We start from the raw sequence: 27,376 nt of genomic DNA, 5'->3' as shown, positions 1-27,376 counted from the left end.
TAGATAGCTTGAATAGGTTTTGGTTTCACAAAACCTATTCGAACAAGTTAGTCTAACAAACTAGACTATCGTATATTTAAAATATACACTACAAAACACAGCAAAAATATTTCTTGGATTTGAATCTCAACATAGAAACAGGGTTAAAATAATTTTAAATAATATAAGTAAATAATTTCAACTGTTAACAATATTACAATACTATTAAATTACAATTAAAAAAAGTCGTTTGCAAAAATAATTTATAAAAATCACTCAAAGTGCACTAAATGATATAATTTGTATATACAATAATTTTGATAAATAATTTTTATATAAGAGTAAAAAGAATTAAAAAGTTTTTTTATTAAGGAACAATTTTTTATTAAAAAAAAATGTTTTTAAAATAACAAGCTCTTAAAAAAAGTCTTTAATAAGGTAACAATGTTTTGTTATAGCAAAAAATGTTTTTAAAGTAACAAACTCTTAAAGATATAATAATTAAAGAAATAATAGTGAAAAATAATTTAAAATAATTTAATATTAAAAATAATTAGCATATAATTATATATTTTAAAATTTCTATAGTTAAAATTTATTTCTACTGTATTAAACAAGCTTTGCTGCCTACTGGAACCTTAACCTCGTCTGTTTTAATTTTCCCACCATTTTCTGCGACACCAGGTTGACTTTTGAGATACTTAAAGATTAAATTTGAAACGTTAAGAAATAATATAGGAGGCATTAATGAAAAATATTACATACAGTAAGTACATCAAGTAAAAGTAAGTACATCAAGTAAAAGTAAGTACAAATGTACAAAGTAGTAACAGATGGTACATAAAAAAACAGTAAGTACTTAATAATAACAGTAAGTACATTATAGTAACAGTAAGTACATTATAGTAACAGTAAGTACATAATAGTAACAGTAAGTACATAATAATTTAGTATATTCATATAAGAATACAGTAAAAAGTAACAATTCAACTCAATATTTGCAACTACAAATTTAGAAACGATCAACTTACTGATTGCAAAAGATTGACTTTGTATTTGAGTTTTCCTCGTTCGTAGAATGCCGCTGTTTGAACGGCCCTATGGAATGCAGCAAATTCTTTTTCCTTTTCATCTTTATTTGCCCATTCATTTACTAAATCCTGTAATTAAACTTTTTAACCAATATATAATATATTTATATACTTATAAATGTTGAAACTTTTTCTTATTTAAAGTGAATCAAAAATATCTTAAATCAAAAATAATCAAAAGCCAAATCTTTTTTAATATTATATAATAATGTTATATAACCAAAAAGAGATGAATGTTTAACATATAAACTTAAACAAATATTATAAGATGGAATAAATTGATAAGAAACATGCCTTTTTTGAAAAAAGGCAAAAATAAGTAATTTTTCGATAATGAAAAGTATTTGCTATGTTTTTACTTAAGAAAATATGCTTCAGCTAATATCTCTCAAATGATTCAGAACAAATTATATTTCATATGTAAAATAAATTTTTGGAGGTCGATTTTGATCAACATTTTGATTCAACCAAATCTTAAAGTTATTGATATGTTTTCAAAAATTTAATTGATTTATAATAAAATTTATTAAAAATATTTTAAAGATATAAAATCAGAATGGTTAATAATTAAAGTAATAATGATTATATATATAACACAATAATAATAATAAATGACAGTAATCTTCAATGAAAAACAGTTTATATGATTAAATTTTTGTATATTTTATTTTTAGGTAAAGAAATCAGAGATAATCTATTTTAATTCTTGAAATAGATTGATGATAAGACCACTCTAATAAAGAAAATCTTTAGCAAATTGTTTTACAAATATAAAATGTTTAAAATCGAGCAACAATTAAATTATAAAACCAATAGCATAAAAAAAAAAATTCAAGAACATTAAAGACTTTTTTAATGATATTAAAAAATTGATATTTATGTAATGAAATTTTATACTTAAAATAAAACTCTACATCACATCATCTGAACATAGAAAAATTCTGTATAAACTTTGACAAGCTTTTATTTCCAATAAATAATATCTTTATAATAATAATAATAATAATATTAATAATAATAATAAATAATATCTTCAATAAATAATACCAAACAAGCTTTTATCTTCAATAAATATCTTTTCACAATTTGCACCCATATCTTAAACATTACTTCAATAACAAGAAAGATGCTATACATCAGAGTTAATGCTACTAAAAAGGTCAGTGCTCTGATTTTATCATAGGCCAAACTCATGTGCTGAATCAAGACCAGAGTAAAGTTAACAAGAGGATATGATATGAAAGAAAACACACAACACTTGTGAATGCTAAGTATTAGTCATGCTGCTGATGTTTAGGAGGCAATGAATCACTTTTTAAATTCCATAGTAAATGTTTTTTAAAGTTAAAACATATGCGAAAACCCACCATTAAAAAAAAAACTCATATTCAACCTCCCTTCCACCCCTCTTCCTTGTTTTGTTTTAAGAAACTGAGAAAAAATAGTGAAAATCAAGTTCATTCAAGAGTTTATTGAAGTAATCAACTTATTTCTCCGCGCAGCAGCCTTGCTTATCAAGGTTCGTGTTTCGGAGTTATAGAGTTGAAAGAGGGTTGTAACCACAATTATAGCAGCCTCCTTGACTGTAGTGACCTTCTCGGCCTTGGGGAGGTGAATTAACATTAAAAAAAAACCCAGGTATGAAGTATTTCTTAGAAATATTTGGTAGCCAAAAAAAAAATTAAATTAAAAGGTTTAGAAAATAGTTTGAAAATTTTTTTTTTACTATTTACTTTTTGATGACAAATATACATTTATAGTATTATATAAATATAAAAAATTTTGATATTTAAGTTTTAACATTAAAGCACATATTATAATATAAATAATTCATGCTTTTATTATTAAAAGATATTTTTTTAGGGGGACTTAGGACATGAATTGAAATCTAAATTTCTTAGCAACACACACAAACATACCTGAATGCGCTTTTCTTTTTGTTTCATTCTTTCGTACCTTCTTTTGTAAAGAATAACTTCACTTTTTAGTTGAGCAATTTCTCCAAAACTTTTTTCTCTAAAACTTGCATGTTTCGATATACTTTTGTTACTTTGCATTGACTCCATTTGTCGAAGTTCCTGAGATAATAAACATTTTCAACATAATATACTATTAATAAAATACAGGCATCATCAGTTAAACAATTAGGTACACAATTGTTACAGGTTTTAATATGTAAATGGTTAAGCTATCTTTAAAGATTAACCTTAGTTGTCATTTTAGCCAATCTCTGGTCAATTGCATTAGGATTCTGCTTGCCATATAAATTAAATGACAAACATCCATGTTCAAACCAATTTAAATGATCATCAGTTATAGAAGGCATGGAAATTATTTTACTAAAATTAAACTGTGGAGATAATGTTCCATTAATAACTGGAGTTTCAAATGGTGTCTTTTCTCCAAATGTAAGAAACTTTACATATAGACCATGAGAATAGCGAGCTTTGTGTACTTCTGCACTGCGTAATAAAACCTGATATGAAAAAAATACAAAAATTTATCATTTTTAGGACACATAGGTGAATAAATATTCTCTTTAATTTCAAATCATAATGCAGTGTACAGGTATTTATTGTATATTATATATAAGAAGTTTTAAAATGTTAAGAACATTCAAAATGCTGAATTTATATTTAAAAAAGAAAAAAACAATTTTAAAGTTTTAAAATGATAATACTTTAAAACGATAAAACCTTAAAATGATAAAACTTAAAAATGATAAAACCTTAAAATGATAGGGTTTTCCCAACAAGTCTTTCGGATCATCAACAAAATAATCTTCGTCCAATGCTTTTCCTTGTTGTGTACATGGAACTACACTTATTACCAGACTACCTTCTTCTGAGCCCTAAAAAAAAGTAGTACTTAGTTAAAAAGTTTAAAAAATCATTCAAATATTGAAATCAATGATCTTGGAATTATTCAAAAATTTAAATATTACTGAAAAAAGAAAAAAATCCAAATTTTTCAAATTACTTTTAATATAAACATGAAACCACATTAAAATCATTGATGTTCATGTTTATCATTGAATATCATTGATATAACAAACCTTGTAATCTTTAATCTTGTAATCTTACCTTGTAATCTGTAATTGAAAGCTTATCGTCAAAGTCTAAGGCATATGACAAACTTTGCAAAAACACATTTGCAGTTCCAATTAAAACATCCTCAGGTGGTTCCCAAAATGGATCATCCTCTTGTTTAATGGTCGATTTAACATTCTCACCATCCAAAAAACGCTGGTACATATCCTTTAAACAAAAAATTATTCTCCCTATTTATTATATTTATTACTACTAGTAATTTAATTATTATTTTAGTTATTTTATATTTGCTTTTAATTACTATTTATATAAAACCTGCATTAAATATCTTCTATTAGTAAACTTTCCTCGTTCCCAAAGCCAAACATTATCATTTAACAAGTTCTTCATTTTGACAACAACTCTAAACAAAAAGTATACTTTTTAATGTTTGTTTCGACAAAGGTTCTTAAAAAGATGCTTTGAGCTTTTTTTTAAGAATTGTTGTCAATTTTGTTTCAATGCATATCATATAATAGTAAACCACCCTCGTTCTATCTAAGTCAAGTTTGAAATTTTCCACATATGGACATAAACTTTCCACATATGTAAAAGTCCCTAGAGTCGAATTAAAAAAAAAAGCATAGTTAAGAAGAGTTAGTTGGATATGAGTAGTATATCTATATGAGTTAGTTGAAAACAAGATAAATTAGATATGAAATATTTATCATTGATTTAGTATTCATTATTAATAGTCGAAAAGTAGAAAAATATGCTATTAAAATAATTTAATCAAACCAATCCTTACACATAATTTGCATGGATTCAAATTCCCATGATTCAAAGGTATTTAGAAAATGAACTAAATAAATTGTCTTGAAAAAATAAATAGTAAGCAATTAGGGTATTGAGTACATAAGAAGTGCTCTACTGAAGCTGCTTGTACACTATTTATTGATGTCAATAAGGAATTTAAGCTAAATGAGTTTGTGCAGAGTTCATCATAATTATGCCAACCTTTTTGAAGCATAATCGGCACTATGCCATCTTTCAACAGAAGTTAATTTTGTATGGTATTGCTAGATGAGAAAACAAATGTTTTTGCATCTATTTGTCTTGCATCTATTTGTTAACTATCAAATAGCATGTCAATAACATGGGGTGCCCCTCAGAGCACAATACTAACACTAAATGGACCACTAATATTTTATATATTTCACAATAAATTTTGTGAATGCCCTAAATTTTTATATGCAATTAATTTGCAGATGATGTTGTAGTTTTTTTTTTGGTGACAATATTAATTTTTAATTAAAAAATGATTGATAACTTTTTTGGTGACAGGAGCCATATAAGTGATAGTAAACAGACACAACAAAAACTTAAAAGCAGTTATAGAATTTTAAGTGAAAACTTACATGGAAGTTTTCAGTGAAAAAGAACTTGTTTAAATCTAATTTTAAAATCTATTTATATAATAATTATATATATCTGTTTTTTTAAATAATATATATCCTTTTTTTTTTGAACAATATATATCTACTTTTTTCTTTGTTTAAAATAAAGAAAAAAATAGATGTATATTCATCAGAACAAAGATTTACCTAAGAACCATCATTTTTTCTTTGTTTAAAATAAAGAAAAAAATAGATGTATATTCATCAGAACAAAGATTTACCTAAGAACCATCATCTCGCATACAAATGCACAACTTAAACAAAAATCATAAAATGATGGATCCTTACTCTAAACAATTCTAACAGTTGTAACAAAAAGCATCATCAAAACTTATTGCAGCCCATCATCAAGAGCCCAAAGCAGCATCAAGATTTTACAGCCCTATTTAACAATAAAAGTAGTTGCAGCAACTTATAATGCAATGGTTTTGCCATAATAAATTTAGATCTTAATCAGATGATTTTATTTTAAAAACAGAACACAGCATAAAATAGGATACCACATAGTATTTTTCTCTGTCAAGAAAAATTATAGGATTTAGAGTAAAGGGTAAAAAGTAAATAATCTCCATATTTGCATTATCAAATAGCAGGTTATGCACTTTTCATATACAAAAAAAATTAAAAAAATATTATGTTATTATCCATGAAAATGATATATATTATTTATAAAATATAAAAGCTTTTAAAAAAAAAAATTTTCAAATGCTTTTACCAGAGATGTTTCAATTTTTATTTATTAAAATAGACATTATTTAAACTTATCAAAATTGACAAAAAATACTTTGTTCCTTTATCAACGCTTCCTCCTTGAGCAGCGCCAGATATTAAAATCACTTCAAATGACCTAAAAACAATATTAGAAAAACTAATTAGAAAAGATATCTTTACATGAAACTTCACTGATGACAACTTACAGAAATATCTGTGGGGACTTCAGTCAATGTAAGGATATAAACTGAAAGGTATTATCAAGAGATGAAGTATTTTTATAATTTTTTTTTTTATTCTTATTTTTTTGTATTATTTTAATTTCATTATTCTTAATTTTCTGTTTGCTTTTTATAAAATAAACTGTCTAGATCTAAGTTAACATTTCAAAACCTAAAGTGTGAAAAATATACTATGACATAACACAATATAAATATATATATATATAAATATATATATATATATATAAATATGTATATATAAATATATATATATAAATATATATAAATATATATATATACAAAGCTGATCCATAGGAGAGTGCAAAGGTTGCCACGCACAGGGGCCCCATATTTTCTCAATTTTTAGGAGCCCCATCATTTTTGCAGAAAAATAAATAATAAGACTATTCTTTATTTAATAATTTGAAAGTCAAATTTTTTATTTGCGATTTTAAATATTATATTGCAATATTAACTTTTTTAAATCACAATCACAAACCGATTTTATGGTTTACTTCAAAGTTTTAAACCCACGCTGGATTTCCAATAATGAGTTTTGTTAATGTTTTATTGGAGTTTGGCAGATCACAGGAATAATTAAAGTGAACTTCAAGTTCAAATAGTGAGTGGAATGGCCAGTCACGGGATTCGAAAGTATGAATCTGGTGCTCTGAAAAGAAAAAAAAATTAAAACAAACAGCATTCCTTAATAAACAGACAGGTGCTCTAAACAAGTGTTTTAAAATTTCCTGTGATACTAATAATTTTACTGATGGAGAAATTCCAAGTATCCAGTAGACAGCGAAGTTGTCACTCAATTTCTAGAAAGTGAGCATAACATGTTATTCACTCAGGTTCTTGCTAATGAAGGAAGTGTCTCCACTGGAATTACTATTACTGATGTAGAACATAAAGATACAGATGAAAAACAGTTGTTGAAGTAAATTTGTGTGTTGTTGTCAGAAAAAACAATAACAATGATAATAGTGTAACTTCTGATATTGCTGCTCCCAATAATCAAGAACAAATTATACAACAGCCATTAGGCAATGTGGCCTGAATACCTTGGCGATCACAATTGTTTAAGTTTTGTCAAACAAGGTCCTGTGCACATTGAAAATATTTCTTTTCCTTGAGATGAAAAGATGGCGTAAACTGTCAGAAGAGTTAAAAATATGGAAGCTATGCAGAAATGGGTTACTACAGAAAATGCAATTAAAAAAAATAAAATGATTAATTTTGAGCATGAAAAAATTATAGATCAGGAAAGTAAGCAATGAGTAGCTGTGTTAGAAAGACTTCTTTCAGTTACACATTTATTAGCTGAAAGAAACATTGAAAAGCTAGAGCATACAAATAATGGCAATTTTTTAGGACTAGTTGAACTTCTGGCTAAATATGATTCGATTTTGAAGGAGCACAATAGACGAATCAAATCAGAAGAAATTTTTTTTTAATTTCCTTAGTAAAAACATTCAAGATGAAATGATTAATCTTCTGGCTGATTAAATTAAAGACGAAATTATTATGCAGTGCAAGAAAGCAAAATACTTTTTGTTTATTCTAGACTGCACACCGGACCCTTTTTCACAATGAAAAGATGTCGTTGACTATTCGTTTTTTTCAGATAGAACCAGAAGTTTTCATAAAAAAACATTTCATTTCATTTTAACCTGTTGACTGTCAAACAGGAGCTCACTTAACAGATGATTTTTAAATGAGATTAAAAAAACTAGGATTACACATGCAGTCAAGGTCAAGGTTTTGATAATGAGCATGAAAGGTCGCCATTCTGGTGTTCAAGCAAAAATTTCTAGTCTAAACCCTTTAACTTTTTTTGTTCTCTGTACCTGTTATAATTTGAACTTAATTTTATCTGATGCTGCAAAATCTTTAGTTAGTTCAACTCTAAATTCACTTTCAGACACTCGGTGGGAAGCACACAGTGGTAAAGCATAACGTTACCAGGTAGGAGAAATTTACAACGCATATATGAAATAATTAGTAGTGATTCTTTTCCTGCCGATTGCCGAAACGAAGCTGAAACCCTTGAAAATCAATTGAAAAGTTTTTCTTTCCTAGTTTCACTAGTTGTCTGGTATGAGATCCTCTTTTGTATTAACATAATTAGCAAAATGATGCAAGCAAAAGATTCAGGTCTAAAAATGATGAGTGAATTAACAAAGAAGACACTAATATTCCTTGTAGATTTTCGTGATAATGACATCTGCAGTTGCATTACAGACGCTAAAGAGCTTGCAAGTGAACTAGACGTGGAACCAAAGTTTATAAACACCCATTCCTTACAAACGCATTAAAAAAAGTTTATTTTTCTACAAAAATAATGATGATTACTGACTATAGCTAATAATATTATCTGAAAATAAAAACATTTTTTCAAAATAACATTTAATTATGTGCTTAAAAAAGATATTGGCTTTTCTGCAGTTTAAAAATTTAAGGACACTTGTAGTTTTATTAATAGGGGCATTAATTTATTTACATTTTGTGCAATTAATTCATTTTTTATGCAAGTTTAATTTAGTTTTATTATTCTTTCTAAATACAAAATAGGAAAGTGAAAAGAAATTTAAAAAATTAATTTTAAAATTAGTTAAATCAATATTGTCTTATCATCAAATTGCAAATCAATTTAATGTTTCCAAGACTGCAGTAGGACAAATTGTTTAACGATGTAAAGCTCAAGGAACAAACAAGTACAAAAAGAGAACAAGTCAACCCTAAATTATTAATGAAAAATGCTGGTAAGAATGTCGGTGTAGACTTAGATGCTGAAGTTCTATCAAAATTAAATGCTCTGTGTTGACCACCAGATGTTGTCTTCATTGTTTGGCAGAAGACCGTGAAAAAAGAGATTCAATCCTAAACACCAAATTATATTTTTAAGAATGGTGGTGGAAATATTATAATTTGGAGTAGCTTCAGCCATGATTGTATAGAACCTATTCTTCATATTGAAGGAATTATGGATCAGGATATAAGGATATATGCCTAAGGATATCATCAATGAAAAAATGCTTGGTCATGCTAAGGATAAAATGCCACGAAGATAAATATTTCAACAAAACAATGATATATATATATATATATATATATATATATATATAAATATATATATATATATACATATACATATATACATATATATATATACATATATATATATATATATACATATATATATATGCATATCTATCATATTCAAAATATATAACCTTCTAAAATGTACAAATATTCAAAACATTTTTATATGTAAATCTAAACACATTTAATTACAGTATTATAAATACAATATACATATATAATTTCTAGGCACTTATATTTGACTTTTTTTATCTTGCATCTCCTGATCCTATGTTTGATTATTTTAATCACATACCTCACAATCTTGCATCAATGTTTTTTATCTCACATTTCTCAATGTTTTATATAAACAAAATGGAAATAAAACTTACATTTGTTTGTCGAGCTCCTCACTAATTGCATTTACTTCACTTACCATTGGCAACAGTTCCAACACTTGTTCTTGTGCTTGAACCTGATCTACAGTGAAAGAAATCTAAACAACACCTAATTCTTTTGGTTGAACCTGATCTACAGTCAAAGAAATCTGAATAAAACTTGATTCCTTCATTTAACTTGATCTACAGTGAAGGAAATCTAAATAACACTTGTTCTCGCAGTTGAATCAGATTTACAGCTAAAGTTTCTAAATAAAACCTTTTCTTTCAGATCTACAATTAAAAAAATTTAAATAACACCTGAACTTTCAATAAAATCTGATCTATAGTAAAAAAAATCTAAATAACACTTGTTCTTTCAATTGAGTCTGATCTACAGTGAAACAAACCAAACAACACTATTCTTTTTACCTAATCTACAGTCAAAGAACTTTTCAGTTTATTTCCAGTAAAAAAAACTCAAACAACACTTGTTATTTTGCTTGATTCAATGAATGCAATTTAAATAAAAAACATTCTAAAAATTTATTTAGAAATTTTGCTTACCTTTGCTTAATCCAGCTCCACCTGCTGTTGAAAAACCTTTTGCTTGAGCAATTTCTTTATTTGCAAACTCCCAGTCTACAGTTTCAGGAGAGCCTTCATCTTTCTTCAAAGGATTAACAAAAAAGTACATATGATTTGAACCTGAATAAAAGTGTTTTTATAATAAAAATATAAATATACATACATACATACATACATACATACATACATACATACATACATACATACATACATACATACACAAATACATACATACATATATACATACATACATTTAAATAACTTTACTGAAAGTGATTAAAAAGTTACTGATAATCAAAAAAATCTAAAATTATATGATAAGTTAAGAAAACATAGTAATTTAAGATAATAAAAAAATTTGAATGTAGTTTTTATTAATAAAACAAACTAAAATCCATTTACACAATACTTTACTGTTAAATGTATACTATGCTTTATCTAAAATACATAACACAGAAAAATAGGTGTAAAAAATACCAAACAAAAGTCGATCATGATGTTTCAGAATTTGCTCTCCAGTGATTACTATTCCGTTTACTTTTGTTTTTGCACCTGAATTGGCAGGTTTAACACTGACTTCTCCATTTTTATTAGTTATGATTGCATGTTCGCTTGATATACTAAACATAAATTTGATTTAAATTATAACATCTAAATAAATTTTTTCATTCCTTTTAATAACTTTTTTCTTTTTTCTTTATATGTCTACTTCTTTATATGAAATGCACCTAGCATATTGTATTGCACCTGTGAAGACAATATTTTTCTCTTTTAATACAATATACAAAACGAAAAGGAAAAAAAGTGAAAAATTTGCAATCCTAATTTTTAATATTTGAGATTAAAATTTATTCTTGTTTAAATATTTAATTTTAATCTCAAAACAATTTTTAGTTTGTAATGAAGAGTTAAATCACGAAGAGTTAAATAACATAAAAACAAAATTTGTATATAAAATATTGCTAGCACTGAAATATTATTCAACCTGGAAGTCTGAAATTAAAAAATTGCTAAAATTAAAGAACAGGATATCTAAAAATTATATAATTTGAAAAAGATATATGTTCCTTTAGAAAACCAGAAAAAAAGAGGTATAAAAAGTTTACAAAAAAAAAAAAAAAGTTTAGATAGTTTATAAAGTTTATAGAGTTTAGTTAAAATTCTAATTCTTAATTGTTGTTGTTGAAATATCTTAAAATGAACAGTAAAGTTGGACTCCAGTTTATATAATATGAGTAGCGTTTTTTACCATGCAGCCCTAAAAAGCTGAAAGATTTTACATTAGATTTAAGGCACAAGAATGTTGTGTGCCATACACCATAAAAGAATGCCATACGATAGCTGTATGAGATAATCAATGAAATAAACATGGTTATCTCATACAGATAACCAAATATTATCGAGGAACCCCATTAAATGAAGTTGTCCCATTTTTTTTTTTTTTTTTTTGTTAATTCACCTCCCCAAGGCCGAGAAGGCCACTACAGACGAGGAGGCTACTTAATTGTGGTTATAACCCTCTCTCAACTCTATAACTCCAAAACACAAACCTTGACGAACAAGGCTGCTGTGCGGAGAAACAAATTGAGCGCGGTACTACCAGGGACATGGTGGGTACAAAACTGTTACAAAAAAAAAATTAGCTGTTAAAAAACTAGTTGATAAAAAAGTTTTTTTTTTACTTTATTCATTTCTACACTGTTGTTTTTTTTTAATTATTTTTGACTTTAATAAAACTAATAATTAATACAACTCAATTATTTTAAATAATTTTTCATAATAATTTTTTTTATACATTTGATATATACTTTTGCATGACACTTTTAGAGGTCCAGTTTGGTGCTTACATGTTGGTTGATTTATGCCTCATTAAAACAAAAATAGATCAGTTTTTGTGTTGGCAAAGCCAAAAGTCTGGATTTTGATGGCTTCATTGTAGAGCAAAGTGCAAAACTTTATTCAAATAAAATTTATTAAAAGGTCAGCAAAGCAATTTTATTTTCTATAAATTGTTAAACCTTCTTTGTTTAACAATTTACAGAAAAAAAAATTATTAAACCTTCTGTGTTATGTTAAAACTAAATAAGAGCTTTAAAACAATGAAAATATGCTTACAATCAATTTGTTGGTTTTACTGAATAAATTGAAATAAAATTATTTGAAAATAAAACCTCAATTTTTATATCGCACCATCCCCTGTAAGCTTAAAGAAAGTGTAAATATATACACTTCCTCGTGTGTCATAACAACGAAGAAACAATAAAATCACGAATTCCCGAAAAAAGATTTAATTTACAGAATTGAAATCAAAAAATTTAATTGACCTTAAACCTGACATTGCAATATCTGGACTTGATTCTTTTCTTCCAATGCGAACTTGACCTAAAATTATACAGTAGCATTTTTAAAGACATAATAACAAATTCAAAAAAAAAATTATAATATAATATCACCTTCTTATTAATTATAATATAATATCACCTTCTTTCAAAAAATGTAAAATAACACATGAAAGCATAGGATCCTCATTCAAGTTTACAAGATGAGGTACTCTTTTAGCTTGCTCTGCTTTTGCATCTACTTCAACTATTTCACTTCTAGCAACCTTTAACTAAAAAGTTAAAAGTTTATTTAAACCCACAAACTAATAATATTTTGAATTATAATGTGTTTCTGCACAAAAAATTTCAAACTTTTACAACTTTCACATTTTTTTGATCTAAATGTTTTTGAGCATTTTATTACTTAGTGTATCATACTTTATCATCCCAGTTCATCATTGCAGAAGAATTTGCTTCAAGTTGAGCTCTTATTTCATCTTCCATTTCTTTTCGCAATTGAGCTTTTTCTAAAATGAAATAAAAATTTATTAAAAACCTAAAATAAAAATAAAAAATAAATTTATCAAAAATTTATAAAATTTGCCTTCTTCAGTCATTCCACCTCCTGATTCACCACCACCAACACCAGCCATTAGTGAAGAAAAGTCTCCACTTTGCATAGCTTTTTTTAACTTTTCATTTTCCTCTTTTAACTCTCTAATAAGTTTATCCATAGGATTTTCATTAACAACAGCTTTGTTTTTAATCTTCTTTGCTCTGTCTGCATATCTATCATATTCAAAATATATAACCTTCTAAAATGTACAAATATTCAAAACATTTTTATATGTAAATCTAAACACATTTAATTACAGTATTATAAATACAATATACATATATAATTTCTACGCACTTATATTTGAATATATTGGTTAAAATCTTGTACAAGCTTAAACTCAAGGGTTTAACTCTTTCTTAAAACTTATAAATTTTTGAACTTTGATAAATGAAAGAATAATAGTTTCTAGATTGACAAATTTATAAATTTATAGAAAATAACACATATCCAGCATAAAACAGAATTATAAATGATTATTTTCTTTGCATTTGTAAAATAAATTAAAATTGTCAAGTAAAATAAAAACTATTGGTTTGTTATATGAAGATAAAGTTTAAAGATCTAACATTTTTCTGATATAACATGACCTTTTGAAGTAATATTTATCAAATATAACATAACTTTTCATTTTCTGTGATCAAGTTGCTTGTGTGATATATGTGATTACAATGTTCACAAACCTTTTAGATAAGTATGAAAAAAAATTTATTTATAAAAAAACATACCTTAGTGTACCTAATGTTTCATCATAATTAATGTCTGCAGGAGACAAAGCAGCTATCATGATTGTTTTACTGTTTCCACCAAGTGCATTCTGTAACAACTTTGTTAAAACAGAATCACGATAAGGAACTAAAACTTTTTTTTTACCCATAGAAAGATCAGCAAGTGCGGAAATGACATTACCAAGCGAAGATAATGATTTATTTATGTTTGCTCCTTCTTTTAAACGATCTCCTGTAGCACCTGTAGAGTCAGCTCGCTCAGAACCTGTTAAAACATATAACATTATAAAAGTTTACTTTTATTAAATTTTGATTAAATGAACAAAATTTAGAAAAAAAAGGTATAAAACTAATTTTAATCTTTGTTGTACCAAAAATTTTAATAACTTATTAAATAATAAATAATATAGTAATAAAACTATACCAGCCAAATCTACCAAGTTAATAACACTTTGCTTTTTAGTTTCTTCTCCTGCAGGGTTTTTCTCAATTTGATCAAATTGTATAGTTACTACTGTATGTGCACGTGAACTAGTAGCATTCATTTGAGTTGAAGCAACTGTTCTATTTGCAGTACCTATGTAAAAATCTTAAATCTTTAAAAAAATTAATCAAAAATTTTTTTAAAAAAAATCAGTGTATTTGCATAAGTAATATGAGCAAAGTGGCATAATGAAAAATATAAATAAATATACTTGTGACATATTAGTGTAATAGTATGAGGAAGAAAAAAGGTATGAATGCAGTGATGCTTTAGTAATGGCGAGGTAACCTAAATCATCTACGAAAAAATATTTTGATTAGAAAAAAAAAAGCAAAAAGGCTGCGACAAAGATTTTTTTGTAGTATTTTTCCTTTTTTCATTTCCAAAGCAGCCTTGCCATAATGGCACAATCTTAAGTTAATAATCTAGTGATGGTACGCAAAATATGCCAAGAGTGTGACAAACTAAACTTTAACTGTGTTTTATTTAAATGAAACCCTATTATTGACACTAATAACAATCATTATGATTTTGATTATCATAGTCTAGTAAAATGAATCTAGAAAACATTTAACTTTTATATCTCTTTAAAGAGCATGCAACATGAAAATTACAATTTTAATAAAGCTTTTTAAAGAGCAGGCAACATGAAAAACACAACATTTATAAAAAATTTTATAGAACATGCTACAGCCATTTTTTCTTGAAATGTGTAAAAAGCAACAGAAGGCAATCAAAAAAAGGGCTTTAGCATGCAACATGAAAAACCCAACGTTACCAAAGCTTTTTAAAGAGCAACAAGAAACTTAACATTTACAAAGTTATTTAAAGAACAGGCAACAAGAAACACAATGTTAATGTTCTTTTTTAAATGCAGGTAACATATTAATAACCTTTTAAATAGTAGAAGATTAAAAATAAACTATTTATTACATATTAAGTTTGAAACAGGATTTTGGACATAGACATCACATTTTATTGCACACTATTACATGACTTAAAAAGTATAAATTTTTATACCTTCCTCAGTTCTTGCTTCTATCTCCTTGTAACTTCCTACTGCAACGAACTTCAAGCCTTGAACATAAAATGAACCAAGTTTTGGATTTTGTCGAACCTAAAATAAAATTTATACAATACAAAATCACAATCGTAGAAATACAGGTGCTCCAATTATTAAATAAAATTATATCAGGACAAAAACATTTTATAATTATGTATGTTAAAATACTGACTTCATACATATTGACACTTAATCAAATACTTAATTAAATTTTTAAAATGTTATCTTATGAATGTTGATACTTTGGTAAGAACTTGATGTTTGAACTTAGTTAAAAAGTAAAATATAGGTCCATGATCATGACTGTATATTTTATTTTTTAAGTCAAGTTTTTAATAAAAACTTACAGGAAGTCCACCTTTTGGATTATCTTGTGTGAGAAGATCACGAACTTGCTCGTTATAGATTTCCAACATACTAAATGTAACTTGATATACCTAAAATAAAAATATATCTTAAAATTACATTTAATAAAAAAAACTTAAATTTTTTTATAGATGTTATGTTTTTACAAAACTTGTATTTAATCAAACAGGATAACAACTATGTAAATTTAATATTAATTAAGTAAATTACAAATGTGCAATTTTAATTCAGTAGGTAATAACTACTTAAGTAACACCTATTGGATGTTGTAATGGATGTAACATTTAATAACATATGTATAACTGTAAAACAGTTTTTAGGATATAGCACACCAAATAATAATTAATCAATGATTGTTAATAAAGAATCAAATGATTGTGCTAATTTAGACCTCATTCAGCATAAAATTTTAAAATCTCAAAAAAAACATGTTAAAAAATTCATTTTTAACATGTTACATTCTCATTTGCAAGAATGTCTGAGAAAATAAAAACTAAATTTTGTTTGTCTTAGAAAAAGTTAATAAAAAAACATTTCATTATTCTTCTCCTTTTACAAAAAATATTTTTAATAAATAGCCATTTTTTGTTAAAACTTCTGTTGGATCAAACGTTTTATCATTGTTCATACATATAATTGTTTTGGAACAAAATTTCTTTTATAATGAAAAGAAAAATGCATATAGTAGAATAAGATATTTATGTTCAACTTACTATACCAGAAGTAGATCTTTCTATAAGTTTAAACAACTCGTCACAGGTGATGGGAACAATACCTCTAAAAAATACATAAATAAATTTTAAAAATTAATTTTTTATTTCAGAACAACAGATCTACATTGAGTACAATATATGTGTACATGTAAGTTTTTAGATAAAGTATATGGCTCACTTATTTGGACCATAACCAACCATGGAATAACTTTTCCCAGCTCCAGTCTGGCCATAAGCAAAGAGTGAACAATTAAAACCTAAAAAAAAGTTCTATAACTTGAAATACTTCGCACTAGTGTCCTACTCAGAGTAATCATCAACCTAATAAAATAACCACCTATACATCAACTAATCTGCCTAAACATTAACTAATCCCCCTAAACTTCAGCTTACAGTTGTTTAAAATTAAAAATGCTTTCCATTTTGATTCATTTAAAAATATGTTGATAAAAAATCTATACTTTATTTAAAAGAAGCACCTTAACTACCCAAACAAGCAACCAATAAAACCCAGACAACTCATGGCAATCAATTATTCAATTATTCATATACAAAACAAAATGCTTTTTTTTGTTTAAGCTCTAGGAGAGAAATTCCTGACCCAAAAATATTTAGTTCTCCAAACTGGTGTTCCAAAATAACTGCTGAATATTTCACTGTACATAAATATCCAAGTAATAAAGTTTTTTTATTTTTTTTATTTTACTGTTAATTTTATTTTTATTTCTTAATATATTAGTTGTGATCATGACACAACTATGATAAATAACAAAATAAAAAAAATAACAACCTTGAACTGCATTGTTTAAAACACCTTGACCTAGATCATTGAAAACCATTCGCTGATCAGCATATTGGGGACTAGTACCAACAAAAATTCCATTTTCATCAGCTTCAAACTGATCATGTGACCTATGGGTTATAATAATTAAAAAAAAAAAAACCTAAACAAGCATTGCATGTGTAAAGTTTGGAAAATAAAAAGATCCTAACCAATAAAGTGAACAAAAAACTCACCAATAAGATAATTTTAAAAAACTCACCAATGAGAAGATTTTAAAAAACTCACCAATGAGAAAATTTTAAAAAACTCACCAATGAGAAAATTTTAAAAAACTCACCAATGAGAGAATTTTAAAAAACTCACCAATGAGAAAATTTTAAAAAACTCACCAATGAGAAAATTTTAAAAAACTCACCAATGAGAAAATTTTAAAAAACTCACCAATGAGAAAATTTTAAAAAACTCACCAATAAGAGAAATCAAAAGAAAACTAAAAGTAAAAGTAAAAAACCTTGTTACTAAAAAAAAAAAAAATAATAAAAAAAATAAAACAACAGTAAACTAAATGTAAAAATTGAATGATGTACAAAATAAAATTTATTTTAAAACTTTTCAATTTTTACAATAATATTTTTTGTTTATAATATATATATATATATATTATAAACAAAAAATAATTATTGTACTGTTTGTCACACAAAAAATATATAATAGTGAAAGTATAGGCAAAAAAATTTGAAAAAAACGAAAAAAGATTTTAAAGAAAAATATTTAGCAAAAAAATATTAAGTGAAATTTTAAGCAAAAATTTTTTTAATAAAACTAAAAAATATTATTTTTTGAAAAATGCAGCACTTTATAAGAAAACAAATGTTTGTGTTAAATGTTACTCTTATTTTTACGTTACAAAAATGTTTTCTTTATAGCTTAAAAAAATATATACTTGTGAAACAAAAGCTTCTTTTACTTAAAAAAAATAAAAAAATTTTCTTTAAAAATTTGTAATAAATAAGTTAAATAAAATTTTTATATGACAGTAATGTTAAAGTCTTCGAAAACAAAAAAAAAAGAAAAACTATTGGCTTACATAAATTTTTGACAAAATTTTAGGGAAAAAAGATAATTAGATAGTAACCTTCTGAATCAAGGAAAGCACTCTCAGCACCTCAAGCACCCTCAGACTATTTTTATTCTGGCTTGAAATATTTTTGTACTTTCAAATTTGACCTTTTGTTTTTTAGACAAGAAACTTGTTTTATTTTGTCTAAAAGTTCTTATGCAAAACATATTTTTTTAACTATTAAGAAGAAACTTTTCACCAAGCCACATTCTACTTTAACACTTTATACTAGATCTTTTTTTCACACATCAAAACATCTCATGGCCACATCAACACATCTCAGAGGTTTTTTGTATTTTTCCAACCTCCTGCATAACTTCACACTAATTCCAAATATTTTTCTTATATAAAAAATATATTCTTATAAATTAGTATAATCTTTTTTCTTTTATGACTATATCACAACTTATATAATCCACTACACATATGCACATACAAAAAGCATGACCTAATAAATAAAAATAATCAAAATAAATAAAAAAAAAGCGACATAGTATACCTCTTTAGGTGGTTGATCTAAAAAATTAATTAATATTTAAAAAAAAAATGATAAAAATCATAATGTATTTATATATACATATAGAATTAAAACTTTTTATTAATATTGTATACTTTTTCTACATATAAATAAATTTGTTAAATTTTTCTAAATTAAACTTATATATATATATATATATATATATATATATATATATATATATATATATATATATATATATATATATATATATATATATATATATATATACATTATTGCGAAAACAAACTAATGAAGGAAAATTTTAAAAACATACCGGGATTTTCAGGATCAATAATTTGAGTCATCTTGTCTATCATTTTTAAACAGCATTGTGAATTTCGTTCTTTCTCTCTAAAATTATAAGCATAAATTTATAGAACAATAGAGCCACAGGGCTAACAATCAAAATTTTAGAAAATTTCTGGAGAAAACTGACTAAAAAATGTTAATGCTAATGATGTCATTTTATAGTAGGACATACTTTAACTTCACTGTCATGTTACTCTTGTTAATCATCTAATTAGATGATAACGAGTTGTTATCCACATGTTAACTTTTGTAGATTGTATATCTTTTTAAAATTTTTATTTAACCTTGTTGATAAATTTACAAAATTTATCGTAAAGTTACAGAAATTGGTTTGGTGTCAAACATAAAAAGCAGAAAAAAATTGGTTTGGTGTCAAATATAAAAAGCACAAAAAAGAGAAGAGACTAATCATTAAGAAAAAGAAAAAAAAAGAAAAAAAATTAAAAATTAAACAAATATAAGCAGTAACAATAATAATAATAACAACAATAATAACTTCTAAATAATATTACAATAATTTAAAACTTTAAGTACTACTTACAGAATAATAACAAAAACAAAAAAAAAATCATTATAATATTAGAAATAAATATTATAGATATAAAAGCTAAACTAATATAAATAACAGTTATAATAATAGTATATTACTTTCTAACCTTAAAGTACATATAACTTATAACTCATAACAAACCATTAATACATTTAAAAAGTTATTCACTTAAGACAGTACAAAGAAAAATTATAAAAAAACATATTCAAACAATATATTTTTTAATTGAATTCTGTTGAGTAGTAGGTAATCAACAAAAGGATATTTTTCTTCCTACCTTTAAATTACTGCAAGAATATACTGATTCCATTGGGGGTTCCACTGGATACATTGGTGTTTTATAGAAAACTTACCGTATTTAATTGCATTGTGTATTAAATAGAAGAGTATAGCTTACCACTTTCTGTGTTTCTGGTGCAGTGTTTATGTATTTCATTTGTTTTTATGAAAAAATTTAAAAAAAAGTTTGGAAGTTTATATTGAAGAAAATCAAATACAAAAAGGCAATCCAGGGCTCAAATTAAGCATATCATGATAGCTTTTCACATTTGATTTGATTTTTTTTTTTTTTAATATTTTTGCAATTTTTTTTTTTTAATTTTTTTTAACTAATAAATATAGAATATATTTCTATAATATATTTCTGAAAAATATAGAATGTTTTTGTCTGAGATTTTAATTAGGGGTCATGATCGTTTTTGTTTGAGGTTTTTATTAGGGGTCATGAACATTTGCTCTCTTACGCAGAGATTTTCATTCAATATAAAGTGCTTTTAAATTTTAATTACTTTAAATCTATGCGTGAAAACCAATAATATTTAACTTCTATTTTAAAGTTAAATTTGATTTACTTAATGGATAAAGTACATCACAATAAATTTACCTATAAACTAAATCAAAACAACCAGTTAAGTTACTACAGTTAGGTTACTCAATTATAAAATATACTTGATATGCCTAAAGACATCTATTTTCAAAAGTTAGTCATTGTAGAATAAACAGACAATTTACCGATTTGAAAATTTGACAACATTTCTTCACAAACAGAATTACAAAGAACTCAAATTATCTTCCTCAAGGGATAATAGATAAAGAAAAAATAAAACTTTTCAAAAACAGTATCAATAAAAATTTTAATTTCTAACAAGTTTTGTTATCAGCTGTCATAGCCTTAATTTGACATAATTAAGACTCAACGCGACTCAAGTGTGTACAGCATACTTTCTATACTATTTTATTTTTATTTTAAATGTTGATAACACATAATAAACTTCTAACTAGAATTTATTTTAACAAGAAATTTTTTAAAATTTTCATATTATATATATCGCGATATCAAAATTAAACATTTTTCTTTAAACATGCAAGTATTTTTTAGGAATTCATTTTAAAAAGAAATCTATTTAAATAAGAAACTTTTAGTCATCTAAAATTCTCTTATTTAAATAATCTTGAATTTGAAATTTGAAAAATTTAAAAGAATTTTGGGAATTATTAATGCTTGCTTCAATAATTATAAATTTAACTAAATCAGAAATACCCATTGGCATAACGACAATCATTCCTGAAAATCAAACATAGATCTAGCTACAGTAACAGATTTAGAAGATAATGCAAGTGAAGAAAAAAGTTTTATTTAAATCGTAAACATTTTTAGTAGTTAAATATTTTTTTTGTTTTTTTTGTTTTGTTTCTTGAAAATAGTTTTAACAGTAGAAACATTCTATTGCAAACATTAAACAAGTGAAATAAAAATTAAATTATAAAAAATTTAAATTTGAAAAAAAATTTATTCTAATTCTGTTAAAAATATTTTTTTTTCAAAAAAAAACTTTTATATATGTATATGTAACTTATAGTATATGTGCAATTCCACTGTTACTAATGAGACATTTTGATTTTTCTAATGTCACATTTTTAGATATATATTTTTTAATTTAACAGATTAGATATTTATATATTTATGAATCATCCCAAAATCATTTATTTGTTTTTCTGTATATTAAAATTTTGTTCAATTATTATAAGTTTAGGTATTATAGTTGATTATATGCTGTGTTACTAACGGGACACAATAAAACATTGCATTAAACCTGTTATTTTCAGTTGAATATTTCAAGCCAAATATTTAACCTACATAAACTGGCTTCTTAAATTAAACTAAGTAATTATTATTCTGTGTAAAACTATTCAAAAGATTGTTTTAGCTATTTATTTATATATCTTAAATCAAATTAGTTGTTACTTATGGGGACAATCCTAAGCTTTTATCAAAATGTACTTTAGCTACCATTTATATAGAAAATATGACGCATGACTTTAATTTAAAATTTAAAACAAAAAAATAACACAAATAACATTATTAATCAAAATTTTAAATTTTTAACATATGGCAACCCAATGATTACTTGATTTTTGTTTGAACTTATTTATTCATTTTATCAAAATAACTCACTTGAGCGTGGAATCGCCCATATACTTAGACTTAAGGAAAATAATTTAAGTTATTAAATCAAATTCTTTGCTTTCATTTTATTTTATTACAAAACAATTTGAATGAAAAAATTGAATGAAAACATCAACTTAAAAACCCTTTAAATAAAAAAATGAATTATACTTAAGTTTTTAAGAGTTTGCAAGATCAAGGAGCAATAAATTAAAAAAAATGTGTTACCTAATAAGTTTTGTATATTTTTGAGTTCACTTGTTTTTTTATTTGATCTTACTTGTTTGGTCTATAGATTGTGCATGCTTTTGTGCAAATATTAAGGTTAAAGTTTTATCATGATAATATTTTCAATTTTAATTCATTAATTAGAATATTTCTATTAGAATTAATTAGATTAATTCTATTTAATTATAATTAAATATATAAATTAATTAGAATAATTCTATTTAATTACATTTTGATTTATTTAAAATACATTTTATGTTTTAATGTTATAAACTGTACAAAAAAAGCAATAAAACAAGGTAATGAAGTTTTTTTTATATTAATACAAGATTTTTATATTGACTGGACAATTTTACAGTTTGTTTTATTGTTGTTTTATATAGCTTTTTACAATAACAATTTAATAGGCTTTATATATAAAGTGTGTTTTATCACCAGGATGATTAAGGTATTATATAATTTTTATAACAGTTAAAAATGGTTTAAATATTGTAGTATTTGCATTTTTACTTTTTTAAGTATTATGTTAAGTAAAAACAATTACTAAAAGTAATATCATAATAGTATTAAATACATTATATGAAAATTACATTATGATTGCAACTTATCATTTAAATTTTAACTTAAGCTGTAAATTACAACAGTAACTGAAGTTATTTTAAACCCAGCCAAACAAAAGTATTATGAGATGTAATATAAATATGAGAGATATTATATTTAAAAAATTGCAATTACAAACTAGAGCACAAAAGATTATATATTAGTACAAATTTGTACTAATGCAACCTGCTTATAGTAAAGCGTCAGGCAGGGAAAAGATTCAAAAACAAATATACATTTTAGCAATTAGATTTTTTTGCATTAATTCGAGCCCTGCAATTATAAAACATGAATACAGAATTTTAGAATTTTTAGTTCAGAAAATTTTGTTTGGATATCATTATTCTAATAAAGGTACTTTATTTTTGCTAATCTCTCTAGCTGTCATCGAAAAATCTACAATTTTTTGTGAGTCTAACAATTTTTTTTTTCCTTCTCTTTACCCTCTACATCAACTACATCTTCTGTAACAAAGTATAAACTATTCAAAGACTTAGATATTTCTAATGCTTGCTTTCTGTAATATGCAGAAAAAGCCTAGTTACCTAAATTGGATTTAACAAAATTAGTAAATTTCTTTATTACATTTGAAGATATTTAAGTGTATACATAAAAGTTATACTTTCACTTGAAAATTTAATTTTTTAAGCTATACCAGACTTTAAAACAACTTATTATTTGCTTGCAGCGTTTTTGGGACTGAAATAGTTTTATTTTTTTTTTAAAAGATATGAACCAAAGCTAAATTATGAATTGACCACTGATAAAACTGAGGGTATTAAGCATATGGGTAAACCTTCCTAATAAAAAAAAGAATACGCATGTTGTAAACTGTAATTTAAATAATTCTTGCAAAGCTATGAACAATACATGTGCAGGATTGCAAATATATGGTGGTCTGAGAAATTGTTGCAAAAGGTACACTTAATCCATCTTATTATAAACCAATAACTACTTTATATATACTATTACCAATACTAATACTTATACACTAACAATAATAAAAACTACAACATATTTTCATTAGATTTCAGGGAAAATAAAAAAAGATACAAAATTCACAAGCACAGTGATTCTTAGAGCTTTTAACCAACCATGATAATATGTTAGTTACAACTAAATACCACCTTATAAAATTATATTTAATAGAAGAATTCAATCACCTTCTCTAAAATGGAATTTCTCCACTTTTAGACTAAGACATGTTATAATCATTAAAATTGAGTTCAAAAAATTACCAGGTGAAAACTTTATAATAACTTTAGAAGTAGTTTTTACTGGAAAACATAAATTTAATTATACTTGTTATGGAAAAAGTTGACAAATTATACTTTGCTATAGACAAAGAGGATTTGTTGATGGGCTACTATGTGTGTGTATCTGTTCACACCCTTTAAAATATGCGTGTGTTTGTGTTCACACTCTCTAAAAAATATTCTATGTAAGAGACTATATAAAAAAACATCAACTTTTGAAAAATCCTTATAATTATTTTTTAGAAGTAACTTAAATATCACCCCTAAAAAATACTTAAACATTTTCAAAAAAAATTATTTAAAAGTATGTCAACCTGAATATCAAAATAAGCAAGATAATATTAAAAAATTATACATACATTTTATATTATAAAAAAATGATTATTATTTATATATTTGTTTTGTTTTTAAATTTATAAGTTTTACAAGAATTAAAATTTTAAAAAACATAGTTTCAAAAACAAAATTAAACTTAAAGGTACTTACCGAGAATTAAATGGTCGTACTCTGACAGCTACACGAACACTAAATAATAATTTTAAAAATAAAAACTTGGAAAAACCAAAATCTAAAATTTTATAAAATATAATAAGCATATTTAAAAGAAATTTATTTCATACAAAATTAAACTTTTTATTGTATTACTAGTTTATCGTAATCTACATTATATACAATACAAATAAACAAATTTATTACAAGAAAAATTTAATATGATAGCCTAATATATATATAGTATGGTGAAATTCATCTGTGAAATTGATCAAACTGAGGATTTATTACATTCAGTTAGGGTTTATTACATTCTGAGGATTAAAACCCTGTTAGAGTGGAAAGTTTCTCTTGATGGATTGGACATACGCTTTTTAGTGAAGAACTATTTAGATTGCACTGGAGTCAATGATGCTTGCTTCAATAAAAACTGTCCTGGGACAGACTAGTTCAAGTCATTCATTCATAAATATCATTTGACACAAGGGTTAGATGAAAATGTGAAGCCTGCTAGAGTTGAGATTAATGTGGAGAGAGTTAATTATTACTTTATTAAGTTAAAAATGTCTGTTTAAAAAAAACTCTCTGGAAATGTTAACAGTTGCTATTAGACAAATGAAACAGACAATCCAGCTGCAAAAATGGTGGTTTGTCAAAGAGGGCTCAAAGAAGTCGAACATAACATAGACATTCCAAGTAAGCTACTAGTTAACATAACATAAATATTTCAAGTAAGCTACCACTATAATGTATTGTGCTAATACTGACAGATTGCATGTACCTCTTATATTTGTGTTTAAAGGTCAAAACTGTTACACCAAATAGGATCTGGGAGGACCACCCAGATGTATAATTGATTCAAACAAATCTGGCTGGTTCGACGGTTATTATTTTGAACATTAGTTTCGTGAAATTTTTCATAAACAAGTCAAAAATCAACCATGAGTTAAAATATTAAATGGAGATAATTTGGCATTGCACTCACTGAGTCAGCATCAGGAAACAATATACTTTTTATTTTGTTTGTTGCCAAATGCCAAACATCTGCTGCAGTCGTTAGATGTGACCATGTTTAGATCTCTTAAAATTGAATGGAAATGAATTTTAGAAACTTGGAAAAAAGAATCAAGAGAAAAAGCAGCATTCCAAAATATCAGTCTCCTGTAAATCTGGATTCAGGGCAAAGAGTATTGGTTCTCTTGACAGGAATTAAATTATCAGACACATCTTTTCAAAGAAAACTAATGTTGTTGGAATTTTTCTCCACCTGCAACCTTTTTCAATGATGCAATAGAAACAGTGGGGGAAAAAAATGAGGAGGGAAAAAAAATAACACCAAGAAAATCAATAACAATGACTAACTTGGAAACTGGTGCAGGAAAAGGGACAACTTCAATCCTGATTAGAAGTGGAGCAAGTTCAACAACTCTCTGCAGATTCTTCAGATAACAACCATGATTTGGTTGATCCCATTATGAAGATGCTGTTAAAGCATCCAATATTGAACAAGTGAAGACAATAATTTTAATGACTACTTCATTATAATTCGCATTTGTTATGCGATTAGTTATTGTTGCATACCTAGGGAAGAACAAAAGCATCACTATAACAGACAGATTACAAAAGTTCTCTGTCATAAAATTTGCAAAAATTTCACATGTTTTAATTCCCTGATAAAGGCCAGTTAGATACATTTCCTGCTTCTTATGTGATTGAACCTCTTAATGAACCAGAATTAAACAAAAGAAGTAACAATCTAATTTTTGGAGAAATGTGAAATACAGTATGCAGATAAGAATATGCATCTGATCCAATATATAACTTTTAGTGCTAAATTGTAGCAGTATTAGCCTATGATTTTTTGTATGCCTAAAACTTGATCAACCCCATAGACATGCTGTAATTGATTTTTCTAACATTTTTATGATTGTGTAACTTTTTCAGTATTTGTAGACATTATTTCATTTCAATATTTTACCATGTCATATTTAAGACCCCATTTGATATACTGAATATAAAAAACTGACACAAAAATAAGCATTACAAAGATATTTAATTATAAATATTAAAATAGGCTAATTTCACCACATTTGACATTAGTAAATAGTTATACTTTAGGTACTTATAAAATATCAAAATTTAGTTTTAGTTACTTGTTATTTACAATTAACTCTTTACTTAACTCTAAATAGCTCTTTCTTGCAGTTTTCTTTTTTATTGAATTAACTTTAAATTATTAAACTTTA

At 25.2% G+C, this 27,376-nt stretch overlaps 1 protein-coding gene across 1 annotated transcript in view; it reads right to left on the bottom strand.

Annotated features, from left to right (window-relative positions):
* Positions 1-457: 457 nt before the first annotated feature.
* Positions 458-27,376, bottom strand: part of LOC136072036 (kinesin-like protein KIF28) — a 29,137-nt gene continuing 2,218 nt past the window's right edge. The window contains exons 2-27 of the mRNA XM_065820002.1: positions 25,128-25,166; positions 19,527-19,603; positions 19,232-19,248; positions 18,080-18,102; positions 17,619-17,740; positions 17,007-17,085; positions 16,829-16,892; positions 16,097-16,186; positions 15,707-15,803; positions 14,627-14,779; positions 14,203-14,467; positions 13,463-13,647; positions 13,297-13,385; positions 13,019-13,148; positions 12,862-12,919; positions 11,015-11,157; positions 10,517-10,657; positions 9,965-10,052; positions 6,341-6,403; positions 4,436-4,523; positions 4,154-4,327; positions 3,799-3,921; positions 3,277-3,546; positions 2,990-3,148; positions 1,011-1,139; positions 458-679 (exon numbers count right to left, since the gene is read on the bottom strand). Of these exons, the coding sequence (XP_065676074.1) occupies positions 581-679; positions 1,011-1,139; positions 2,990-3,148; positions 3,277-3,546; positions 3,799-3,921; positions 4,154-4,327; positions 4,436-4,523; positions 6,341-6,403; positions 9,965-10,052; positions 10,517-10,657; positions 11,015-11,157; positions 12,862-12,919; positions 13,019-13,148; positions 13,297-13,385; positions 13,463-13,647; positions 14,203-14,467; positions 14,627-14,779; positions 15,707-15,803; positions 16,097-16,186; positions 16,829-16,892; positions 17,007-17,085; positions 17,619-17,740; positions 18,080-18,102; positions 19,232-19,248; positions 19,527-19,603; positions 25,128-25,166 (2,965 nt within the window). The 3' untranslated portion in view covers positions 458-580. The remainder of the gene's footprint in view (positions 680-1,010; positions 1,140-2,989; positions 3,149-3,276; positions 3,547-3,798; positions 3,922-4,153; positions 4,328-4,435; positions 4,524-6,340; positions 6,404-9,964; positions 10,053-10,516; positions 10,658-11,014; positions 11,158-12,861; positions 12,920-13,018; positions 13,149-13,296; positions 13,386-13,462; positions 13,648-14,202; positions 14,468-14,626; positions 14,780-15,706; positions 15,804-16,096; positions 16,187-16,828; positions 16,893-17,006; positions 17,086-17,618; positions 17,741-18,079; positions 18,103-19,231; positions 19,249-19,526; positions 19,604-25,127; positions 25,167-27,376) is intronic.

This window comes from Hydra vulgaris, chromosome 15 (assembly GCF_038396675.1).
Source record: "Hydra vulgaris chromosome 15, alternate assembly HydraT2T_AEP".
Lineage (NCBI taxonomy): Eukaryota > Metazoa > Cnidaria > Hydrozoa > Anthoathecata > Hydridae > Hydra > Hydra vulgaris.
Note: the sequence above shows the minus strand (reverse complement) of the source record. Positions and strands in the feature narration are given on the sequence as shown.